At 45.3% G+C, this 12,459-nt stretch overlaps 1 protein-coding gene across 1 annotated transcript in view; it reads left to right on the forward strand.

Moving 5' to 3' along the window:
* Nucleotides 1-12,459, forward strand: part of smg6 (SMG6 nonsense mediated mRNA decay factor) — a 679,747-nt gene that overhangs the window by 487,465 nt on the left and 179,823 nt on the right. The window contains 1 exon segment of the mRNA XM_072470017.1: nucleotides 10,306-10,482. Coding sequence (XP_072326118.1) covers nucleotides 10,306-10,482 — 177 coding nt within the window.

Here is a 12,459-nt window from a genome sequence, read left to right on the forward strand (position 1 = left end):
TGAAACCTCCTTAAGCTTCTAAATTCTTGGAATACAGGCTCTAGTTTATGGACTCGCTTCGTAATTTAACCCTTGAAGTGGCAGTATAATTTGGTAAATCAGGGCTCCACTCCTTCAAAAGCCAATATATCCTTTCCTAAGATATGTTGCACAGAACCGCTTTCACTAACTCCACTAACTTGCACTAACTCCACTAACTTGCACTAACCATGGCTTTGTATAGCTACAGAATGTTTTCTACGTCCTTGATTCTAGTCCTTTGGATATGAGAGACAGCGTTCTATTCACTTTTTGGAGTATTTTCTGGACCTGTACGTGATGTTTTAACGATCTCTTTAGCTGAGCAGCTCAAGAATACTAAGAAAAGCTAAAGGAGAATAAGAAACTAAGTGAAGTGGTTTTACATGGAAACATAGAAAATGGGAGCAGGAGGAGGCCCTTCGAGCCTACTCCACCGTTCATTATGATCATAGCTGATCATTCATCTCAGTAACCTGTTCCTGACCCATATCCTTTGATATGATCCGGGGATGAAAGGGTTGATGTATGAGGAAAGATTAAACGGTTTGGTCTTATACTCGCAGCAGTTTAGAAGGATGGGAGGGGATCTGATCAAGGTATATAAAATACTAAAAGGGATTGATAAACTAAATGTAGACCAATTGTTCCACCTTGTGGGGCAGTCTAGAACGAGAGGTCACAGATATAGGTGAGAGGCGGTAGATTTAAAACTGAGATGAGGAGGAGCTACTTCTCGTAGAGGGTTGTGAACTTGTGGAACTCGCTGCCCCATAGTGCGGAGGAGTCTGAATCATTAACTGGTTTCAAGGAGATAGATATATTCCTGATTTTAAAAATGGGTTAAAGGGATTTGGGCAACAGGTGGGGAGGTGGATTTGAGACCTGAAGAGATCAGCCAGGATCTGACTGAATGGCGGAGCGGGCTCGAAGGGCGGAATTGCCGGCTTCTGCTCCTAATTCCTATGTTCCTATGACCCCTTTAACCCAAGGATTATATCTAACTTCTCAAAAACATACAATGTTTTGGCCTCAACTGCTTTCTGTCGTAGCGAATTCCATAGGCTTACCAGTCTTTCTGTGAAGAGATTTCTCCTCATCTCAGTCCTAAAATGTTTACCCTGTATTGTTAGACTTTGACCCTGCGGTCTGGACACCGCCACCATCCGGAACATTCTTCCTGCATATAACCTGTCCAGTCCTGTTAGAATTTTATATGTTTCTATGAGAACCCCCCTCATTCTTATGAACCCCAGCGAATACAATCCTAACCGACTCAATCTCTCCTCATACGTCAGTCCCGCCATCGCAGGAATCAGTCTGGTAAACCTTCGCTGCACTCCCTCTAGAGCAAGAACATCCTTCCTCAGATAAGGGGACCAAAACTGCACACACTACTCCAGGTGTGGCCACCAAGGCCTTGTATCTATATATTTTTAATTTAGAGTACCCAATTATTTTTTTCCAATTAAGGGCCAGTCCACCTACCCTGCACTTCTTTGGGTTGTGGGGGTGAAACCTATGCAGACACGAGGAGAATGTGCAAACTCTACATGGACAGTGACTGAGAGCCGGAATCGAACCTGGGTCCTTGGTGCCATGAGGCAGCAGTGCTAACCACTGTACCACCGTGCTGCCCACCAAGATCCTGTATAATTGCAGCAAGACATCCCTGCTCCTGTACTCGAATCCTTCTCGCTTTGAAAGCCAGCATATAAGAACAGTATTATTTCTTGTTCATTTGTTTACTGGATGTTGGTGTCACTGGCTAAACCAGTATTTATTGTCCATCCCTAATTGCCCTTGAGAAGCTGCCTTCCTGAAATGTTGCAGTCCATGTGGTGTAGGGAGGGAGTTCCATGATTTTGACCCAGCGACAGTGATGGAAAGGCAATATAGTCGCAAGGCAGGATAGTGTGCGACTTGGAGGGGAACTTGCAGTGGATGGTGTCCCTATGCATCCACTACCCTTGTCCTAGATGGTAGTGTTCACAGGTTTGGAAGGTGTGTTGGTGAGTTGCTGCAGTGCATCTTGTAGATGGTACACACGGCTGTCGCTGTGCATCAGTGGCGGAGGGAGTGACGGAGGGGGTGAATGTTTAAGGTGGTGTGTGGTGTGCCAGTCAAGCAGGATGGGATTGAGCTTCTTGTGTTGTTGGAGCTGCAGTCAGAGGAAAGTGGAGAATATTTTACTCGACTCCTGACTTGTACCTTGTGGACAGGCTTTGGGGAGTCAGGAGGTGAGTTACTCCCAAGGAAAGTACCAGCCTTTGACCTGCTCGTGTAACTACAGTATTTATATGGCTAGTTTAGTTTCTGGGCAATGGTAACCCTAGGATATTGATTAGATAAGGAAAACCAAGAGGAATTATGAGGAAAAATGATCAAAATAATTAAAAAGAGTGGTGAAATACTTTACACATGTAACGGAAGGAGAAGTGTTGGAAGCTGTTGTTAATTTGTAGATGATGATGAAAAAATGGCAGAGATATTTTGTAAATATTACACATCAGCTTTTTCTGAAGAGAAGGATATCGGAAACCAGGTAAATCCTGAAGTGATTGAAAGTTAATTGAGTAGTGTCATAGCAAATAAAATAAATATTTTAGATCAATTACCTGGACAAACTGGGACAGAACTGTAGAGCGGTTAATGCAATACCATTTAAAAAAATAAATTATCAGGGAGGTGGTGAAGGAGTGGTATTGTCACAGGACTAGTAAACTGGAGACGCTGAGGACCTGGGTTCCAATCCCACCATGACAGATGGTGAAATTTGAATTCAATAAATATCTGGAATTAAAAGTCTAATGATGACCATGAAACCATTATCGATTGTCACAAAAATCCATCTGGTTCACTATGTCCTTTAGGGAAGGAAATCTGCCGTCCTTACCCGGTCTGGCCTACATGTGACTCCAGACCCACAGCAATGTGGTTGACGTTTTAATGCCCTCTGAAATGATCTAGCAAGCCTCTCAGTCAAAGAGCAATTAGTGATGAGCAATAGATGCTGGCCTGGCCAACGACACTCCCATCCCGTGAAACAAAAGTAAATGTGCAATTTGAAAAGAGGGTCGAGAAAACGTCTTTACACAGAGTGGGGAGACCATAGAGTTCAGAAGGGTTAGTGATTGAATCGCAAACTGTGTCAATTAAAGAATCAATTGAAGGGACGGATGAAGGAAAAGGGTTTAAGGGATATAAGAAAGGATTTAGTCAATGTGATTCAAGCTATTTGCTCACATTGAGGTGACAATATGTCTTGTTTTCCTGTCCACGTCTGTGCCGGTTCATTTGTGAGAGCAATCCAAAATTAATTCCTCTGTCCTGTCTCCCCATAACTCTGGATCTCCCAGTGATTCAAATCTTGATCATATGGGGAGCTGTAAAGGGTAACTATACAGAGAGTAAACTCAAAACAATGGCCCATAATGTCCGAGTTCCCCAGCAGCGCATTCGGGGGTATCCGTATAGAACATACAGTGCGGAAGGAGACCATTCGGCCCAGTGAGTCTGCACTGACCCACTTTAAGCCCTCACTTCCACCCTGTCCCCTTAACCCAATAACCCCTCCTAACCTTTTTGGACACTTAAGGGCAATTTAGCATGGCTAATCCACCTAACCTGCATGTCTTTGGACTGTGGAGGAAACCAGAGCACCCGGAGGAAACCCACACAGACACGGGGAGGATGTGCAGACTCCGCACAGACAGTGACCCGGCGGGAAATTGTACCTGGGACCCTGGTGCTGTGAAGCCGCAGTGCTAACCACTATGCTACCGTGCTGCCTATGATGCGCTGGGAATCCTTCTCAGAAGTTCCCAAGTAAGGGTTCACCTTGCAATTGTCCAGAAGCACTAACCTCCTCTTGACAATTGGCTGGGCCGGGAACCATCCGACAAAGTGATTTAAATGACCAACTTAGGATGGTTCTGCCAGTTTTATGCTGCTAGGTACTCTGACAGACTTGGAAGGTGGGAATAACTTCGAACTCCAGAGTAATTATTTAAACACCGAGACCCAGCTGTGCATGGGACCCCCCCCACCCACGCACACACACACAACTCCACGGGAGACCCACCACATCACCCCCACTCCCTCGTTTTCCCCAACCACACCCTCACCCTCCCAACCCAACCCCCTCTCTGTGTGGCCCAGACCCAATTCCACCCCCCTTCCAGGACCAACCCACCCCCCTCAGACCAGCCCTCCCGGTGCTATTGCCATGAAAGGGGAGAGTGGGCAGCACGGTGGCGCAGTGGTTAGCACTGCTGCCTCACGGCGCCGAGGTCCCAGGTTCGTCCCGGCTCTGGGTCATTGTCCGTGTGGAGTTTCTACATTCTCCCCGTGTCTGCGTGGGTTTCACCCCCACAACCCAAAGATGTGCAGGGCAGGTGGATTGGCCACGCTAAATTGCCCCTTAATTGGAAAAAATTAATTGGGTACTCTAAATTTTAAAAAAATGAAAGTGGGGAGTGACTTACCTCTCCGCGCCCCAGTTACACCATGTCAGTCCCGGGGTCATGCTTCGCTGCCCCTGTCTCAACCAGCCCAAATGTGCAAAGTTGGGCGAAACGGGCCGAGTGGCAATCCGCCATTTTGCAGAAGTTAACGGGCCAATAGTTTGATACATGAACACAGCAAGACTTCACAGCTCCAGGGTCCCAGATTCGATTCCCGGCTTGGGTCACTGTCTGTGCGGAGTCTGCACGTTCTCCCCGTGTCTGCGTGGGTTTCCTCCGGGTGCTCCAGTTTCCTCCCCCAGTCCAAAGATGTGCAGGTTAGGTGGATTGGCCATGATAAATTGCCCTTAGTGTCCAAAATTTCCCTTCATGTTGGGTGGGGTTACTGGGTTATGGAGTTAGGGTGGAGGTGTTGACTTGGGTAGGGTGTTCTTTCCAAGAGCCGGTGTCTCTCTCTCCTCCTCCCACACTCACTCACTCTCTCTCTCTCTCTCTCTCTCTCTGTCTCTCTCCTTCCACACTCGCTCTCTCTCTGTCTCTCTCTCTCCTCCCACACGCTCTCTCTCTGTCTGTCTCTCTCTCTCTCTCTGTCTCTCTCTGTCTTTCTCTCTACTCCCACACTCTCTCTCTCTGTCTCTCTCTCTCGGTCTCTGTCTCTCTCTCTCTCTGTGTCTCTCTCTGTGTCTCTCTCTCTCTCTCTCTCTCTCTCTCTCTCTCTCTCTGTCTCTCCTCCGCCCCCACACGCTCTGTCTCTCTCTCTCTGTCTCTCCTCCTCCCACACTCACTCTCTCTCTGTCTCTCTCTCTCTGTCTGACTCTCTCTCTGTCTCTGTCTCTCTCTCTGGCTCTCTCTCCCTCCCTCTCTCTCCCTCTCTCTCTCCTCATTCCCTTATCTCATTCTTTCCTTCCCTTGTGCTCACTCTCATGACAAAAGAACCAGATTGTTGATGAGGAGAAATGCCCTATAAAGTGAGATATTATGATCTGGAATATACTGCCTGATAAGGAGTCGATTCAGTAGTAACTTCTAAAGGGAATTGGATAAATACTTATAATTATTATTTTAAAGGTTTTGGGTAAAGAACTAGGGTGTTGTGTCAACGCAGATATTAATTGCTGAGCAAAAAGTGGTGACATTTAAGAAGTTAGATGAGCACTTGAAATGCCATAGCATACAAGGCTACAGGCTAAGTGCTGGAAAATGGGATTAGAGTAGATAGGTGCTTGATGGACGGTGTGGAAACGATTGGGTGATGGACCTTTTTCTGTGATGTGAAAACGCGAAGAGTACTGCAAGACGTCCAGTAATACTTTGGGGATTTTTTAAATTAAAAGTTTTATTATCAAGAAGAAAAGAAAACATAACCATACAAAATTACAATTACACAGTTAAAATTCGATTTATAAAACATTCTCCTCAAAAGACTCTCAACTTGATCACAAGTAAATACCTTCTAGGCAACATTCCGTTATAGATATTTAACTGTGAATATCGAGTAAAACTGCTGTTGCTTTCATAAGATATACCACATGATCTCTCAAACTTTCTCTCACTCTATTGGGGAAATCCAAGAAACAGTCTTTTTGCAGCCCAATACTTTTCTGACATGACTGGCTGGCTGATTAAACCTACACCTTCTCTCAGCCCAGAGCTGTTTCCCTCAGGACGTCTTCCCCACACATCCAACAACCAATCCTCTCAACATGTCTCCTTAAATATCTATGATTCCACTCTTCTCAGTACTTCTTTGAACTCAACTTTCCTAAAATATTAGAATGTTTTGCGTTTCTCTTTTGTCTCTCCTTTCATGTCACAAAAATATAATTTACCCTCTTCTGTTTACCCATGGAACTTCGGTAAGATGCAAAATGTTTCTGATCACCTGAGACTTTCTTTTGATATTTCAACACACTCTCAACTTAGCTAAAAATGTAAATGTTAGATCGAACCAATTTAGCTGTACCTCAACCCCATTAAAATATCTAATTCCAAATACACAAATGTTTCATGTGTTCCCTATTGCCCCCACATTTGGGATCAAATAACATTTAACAACTGTCCCTTGTTTATTTATAAAACTATTGCAATCTGTAAAAGCCTTTTACTCTCCCTTAAGAGGTCCCTATGTAGCTCCAAATGCAAATTCTTAAACATAGCCTATTTAATTATAAACCATTGACAAGGAAAGTATCATTACCAACTGCATGCATTTACCACCTTCACTCCTTTCCCCTCAATTCTTCCAGACAAATGGTCTCCATTAACCTTTCGAGCTTAAAGAAATTCATTTAAAAGGTAAAGTAAGTAAAGTTGCCATTGTCCCAGATGGACATAGGCTGCTGGCAAAGGGGGCGAGCTGACTGGTGGTGGTTTAACCTGAGGGGCAAGGATGAGGAGGCGGGGCCTTCATGAGTAACCTCAGCCGGTACGGGGAATTGAACCCACATTGCTGGCCACGCTCTGCATCACTAACCAGCTGTCCTGCCCACTGAGCTAAACTGGCTCAATCATTTGTATGACTTTTATATTACATGACTATATAAGTTATATTATATAATCTAAATCATTTATACACACACACCTCTTTACAGAGTAACACAATAATTCCCAAGAATGTTTTTTAAAACGACATCCATTCCCACAGTGGGCCGAGTTCAATCAGGTTTCAAAGAACCAGCATGATGGGCTGAATAGACTCCTGTGTTGTATAATTCTACGTTTTCACCATTGCTTGTCCTCCTTGCTTACGCACTTTCTCTCACCCTCTCCAGTACCTATCACAATGTCGGTCATGAGCACCCAGGGTAATTTTCAGTTGAGACAATTGCTAGCAGTGTGACTGCCACTACAGTGGTGTGGCTAACTGACAAGTGAGTGACTCTTGGGACTTTCATCGTCCAAATGGCTCAATTACATTTGTTGTCACCTCAGACATTGAGAAGGCTCCAGCTGATAGAAGCCTTGAAGATTATGAAAGGGTTTGATAGGGTAGCTGTACAGCCAAGACCAAAACTAAGGGCCATGAATCCAGCAGGGAATCGAGAAGAAACTTCCTTAACCAGAACGTGGTTAGAATGTCAAACTCACAACAAATATTGAGGTGAATGGCATAACATTAATGTCAATACCAACATCAATTCGAGATCAGAATTTTGAAAGGAACAGAAGAACCTTAATGTGAGAAATTTTGATGGTATAATTTGTCTGAATGTATCACGAGCAATGATCACGTCAATCCACCTGAGGCAAGCAGCCTGTCCAAATCCAAAGCGAGTTAAATTAGTTGAATGTGCTTTGATTGGTCTAAAACCAACACCTTGTGTGCTCCCTATCTGCATCGATCTCCACAATATTTGCAAGGCCTCCCTTCAAAGGGCTCTGGCTGGAAAAGAAACCCCTCACATTTCATCTTGGCGGTAAAGCTTTGTTGAGTCATGAGGCTTACGGGTAGAACAAAACCAGTTCAACATGTACCTATGCAAATCCTTCAAAGACTATTCTGGTTGTTTGTGGAAGAGTCGGATTGTTATCTGTCTCTGAAAAGGTATTTATTCATCCCAAGTTCTGAAAAGTAGGTTTCAATGGTGCTGATGATACTGATGTGTTTGTGTAGCACTCTGTGATCTGCTTTCAAACTATAATATTATAAACAGATTTTTGTTTTAATTATTGTGCTTCTCAAAACCGTTCTATTTGTGAATAAACCTACTTAATAATTTAGTCTTTCTCAAAAAACTCCAGCTTGTTTGATCCACATACTATCTCCCAGTAATATAAAGGTACAGGGCGTGATCTCCTGACCGTGTGGTGCCGGAATCGGAAGGGGACGCAGCCAGTAGATCCCAGTAGAGCACCCCACCCTCCCAGGCCTCCCGACAGCCGCTGCGTTTCACAGGACCTAACCAGACCTAACGCTTTGACAAAGGATCACCTGGACTCGAAATGTTCGCTCTTTTCTCTCCCTACAGATGCTGCCAGACCTGCTGAGATTTTCCAGCATTTTCTCTTTTGGTTTCAGATCTCGCAAAGCGTTGCGATCAGTCCGTCTCGCACAGCTAACCCACTTAGCCATGCTGATGCCAGATCTAACCGGCTCCCGACGTCTATCGACCTCCCCAGTTCAGACCCCAGCTGGGCGCCGATTAGTACTGATCCACGCAAACGTGGGCGACGCAGAATGGCACCTGAGGTTCTCCCGCGCTATTGGAGGCCCCTGGGTAGTCAGGGACAGGGCGGGGTATCCTCCTGGGTCTCCCTCTGGCACCATGGCACTTCTACCCTGGCACTGTCGAGATGTCTGTGTGACACTCACGCTAGCAGGAACACTGCCGGGGTGGCGGTTCCAGGGTCTGAAGGGGGCCATGCTTATGAAAGGAGGGATATTTGGGGGGGGTGGGGAGGTGAAGGGCAGGTATGAATGGGCCTCCGGAAGGTTTGGAGGAGGGGGGGGGGAGGGGGTGATGGGTGGGGTGCTGAAAGGGGGCATGGGAAGCCTGAAAAGGGGGAGCCCTCAGCAATCCCATAATGGGGTGTCCTCCCTTGGGGGAGTGTGGAATAGTGTCCATGTGTGTGGGGGATGAAATTGTCTTGTGGGTGGGGCTGTGGGGGACCCTCAAGCTTATTTAGAGATCGGGGCACTCTTTCAAAATGTTGGCCCGATATCTGAGGAGCCGCTCAGGCCAACAAGTTCAGTTATCCAGTGATGGAAAAAATTCAAATGTGGGTAACCCGGAGAGCAACTCCCCAGGGCCCGGAAAAGTGACTGAATGTGGTTGGATAGCGGTGGGGAACTCGCTGACACAGCCAGGGAGCAACTCCCAGCCAAACCCACCTGAAATGGCACTTAGAAACTTTTCCGTTAGATTGCACACATCGTGTTCACTTGGGAAATGCTTAGTGCATAGGCTCACATTTTGGTCTGTAGGGAATGAAGGCTTGTCCACAGGAAAAAGTAATGGGTTGAGCTTGTATTATAACTATAATCTTCTATAATTTCACAGCTATCTAAACACGTACTTTAAAAGTTTGCAGTGTAGTGTTTTATTTAGCTGCAGGAAATTGAATTCCTTGAGTAGGTTAAATGAACTATTTGCCACCAGTATTTGCAGTTGTTGCCAGTGCAATATTCGTGATGTGAAAAATACATTGGTGCTCAAATATGTTTGAATTCATTGATTGCAAAAATGCAGTTTTATGCTTGTGTGAAAAAACTCCCCTCAATTTCTCCACAATAATTTGAAATAAAAAGCAAGCATTATGGTTTCAGAATTAGTGCAATGTGTAGTCAGCATTTTGTAAGCGTGTAAGTGAACCTCTGTCAGCACCCTCCTGACCAGAAAAAGCATCCCCAAATGACTTAATGTCTGTTCCCCTGGCTTAAGGTCAAGCCTGGGATTCTGGTTTTGTGGTCACAGATCATACTAATGTCAAGTGGCTGACAGGCAGTATGATAATAGGTGGTTAAAATTAGAGAAAGAAGGAAGTTGATGCTATTGTGGAAACACTTTTCAGTTTCCTTTTTGCGACTTAAATCTTTCAGATTTGCTATTCCTTCCTTACTGTTGCGCTTGTTTGATTTTGGTTGCAGGTAGTGACTTTACTGGTGTGTGTATATGGACCACCTTGTAACCATACTTGTGATGCCTTCCCCAGCCCAGCCCAGCCTCAGCTGCCCATCCAACCCTCCCCCCCCCCCCCCCCCCCCCCGGCCCCGGTAGCCTCCATCCTGTTTGATACGTTTCCCATCAGTCTTTTGGCATTTGACCAACAATGTGGTTTTTACCCCCTGCTTAATGTTCTGATTTCCTCCTGAAAACACTAGGTAATAGCGGCTGACTGCAAGAGGGTCACAGTGCTAAAGTACTTCCTGGAAGCTCTGTGCGGCCAAGAAGAACCTCTGTTGGCATTCAAGGGTGGAAAGTATGTGTCAATGGCACCCATCCCAGACAGCCTGGGAAAGGAAGATGGAAGCCAGCAGGGAAAACAACTGGAGGATCAGGTACAGTACACCAGAGGGTTTTTTTTTCGTTCCATTTCCTGAAATTCCACTGCTGCTACGAGATCCACATGCTGTTTTCTATTTCACTTTTTAATGGATGATTTAATGGAGCTAACCTCGGAAAGGTCAAGGTTCAGGAGTAGGATAAAGTTTATAGCTGTGGCACTGATTTCACAGGGGGCCTCGCTTGGAGTACTGATACAGGAAGAGACAAACTCATTGGTTTGTGTGGAAAATTGAACAGCAGCCCACATCCTGATATGATTAGGGATTTCACTGGTGTTCCTGCTTTTTCATATACTCCCTTAAAGCTGCACTATCCCCACTCCTTTGTTCACAAAATTCTCTTCTCCCTCAGAATCAATCCATCACATGGATGCATGAGCTTGTGCATCCCTCACCGAGATTAGACAATGAGGAGCTGAGTCAGCCGCTTCCTGCCATGGCCCTGTTTATTAACAGATTGAATAGTCTACATAAACAAATTCCTGACAGCCTTTGTGTGTTTCTTTTTTTGATGACATCTCTGGTTGACAGGCTGCCATGTTGGTTATCAGTGCTAACGATGGCTGTCAGCACTGCAGTAGCTAATGACTGAAACCAGTACCCACCTCATCCTAACCATCCCACTCCATGAATAAAAATAGATACTGGATATAGTAAATTGAGGGAACATAGGGGCAGGAGTAGAGCTTTCAGCCCATCATATTATACCATGTGTTTAGATCCGAGCTGATGTGTGCGTTAACTCAATTTTTGTTCCAAAACCTATAGATCTCAGTCTTGAAATGTCAATTTGCCCCTCAGCATCCGCAGCCTTCCTTTCCTACCCCACTGTTTGCTGTGTTTTCCCACTGTGGATGCAGCCGGTGAGCTCAACAAAAATTCACGTGTCAAAAGAATCAGTTCCGATCATACTGTGGACAAGGTGCCTGCTCCATACCTCTAAAGTTATATATCCTCTGTTCATCTCTCCAACCTGCCAGTTGACTCCAGTGGGCACTGTTATGACATCCTGGGCCAGTGCACGGTCAGTCCCAGCCCCACTCGTCCCAGAGTCACAACACAAGTCAATTAACCAATAATTCTTATAACAATTCTCAAAGTCTTTGGCCCTTCGCTGCCCAATAATCACAGTCACCAGGTTTGTAAGTTGAAACATAATTACTGCTTATTTAAAACAAGAATAATGATGAAATATGCAGTAAATGCAATGGAATAACAACAAGCTACCCTATTGCCCCCTTTAACTGTCCCACCCTCTACCCCCACACACACACACAAGACAGACACAACACAGAGGAGGGTCTGGTTTAGCACAGGGCTAAATCGCTGGCTTTGAAAGCAGACCAAGGCAGGCCAGCAGCATTGTTCAATTCCCGTACCAGCCTCCCTGAACAGGTGCCGGAATGTGGCGACTAGGAGCTTTTCACAGTAACTTCATTTGAAGCCTACTTGTGACAATAAGCCATTTTCAATTTCAATTTTCAATTTCAGGGAAAGGGGGTAAAAATAATAAGAGTGAAGGTCAAAAGATAACTGTCTTTACTTCAAATGCGATCCTTTAGCACACTTTCCTCACAGCACACTGGTTGATCAAAGTCCTTGGTTTTCAGCCTGTAATCTTCCCTGTAGTTTAGAAATGTATTAGTCACAGCTCTTCCTGGAGAGCCCTCTTTGCCTCACCTCAAACTCTGCTTTCAGTTCGTGGTTTATTTCCAGGCGTCTGCCTTTTTTGGAGAGAGTTGGTCGGTTCTCACCTGCTTGCAAAGTCTGGAATAGTTCTCCTGTACATAGATTCATCCAGGCTTTTGACCAGTTCAGAAGCACAGCCTTTTTGGTGAAAACGAAAAGGGGAGTGGACAGTAGTCCTTCCTCGGGTTTACCAGGAGGCAAACTGAAACCCTAAGTTCTGAAACATTCCAGTGAGCTCAGATCCAATCACCACCTGTTGCCGGGCAGATCACAGCCTTTTGG

The sequence above is a fragment of the Scyliorhinus torazame genome, chromosome 12, assembly GCF_047496885.1.
Source record: "Scyliorhinus torazame isolate Kashiwa2021f chromosome 12, sScyTor2.1, whole genome shotgun sequence".
Lineage (NCBI taxonomy): Eukaryota > Metazoa > Chordata > Chondrichthyes > Carcharhiniformes > Scyliorhinidae > Scyliorhinus > Scyliorhinus torazame.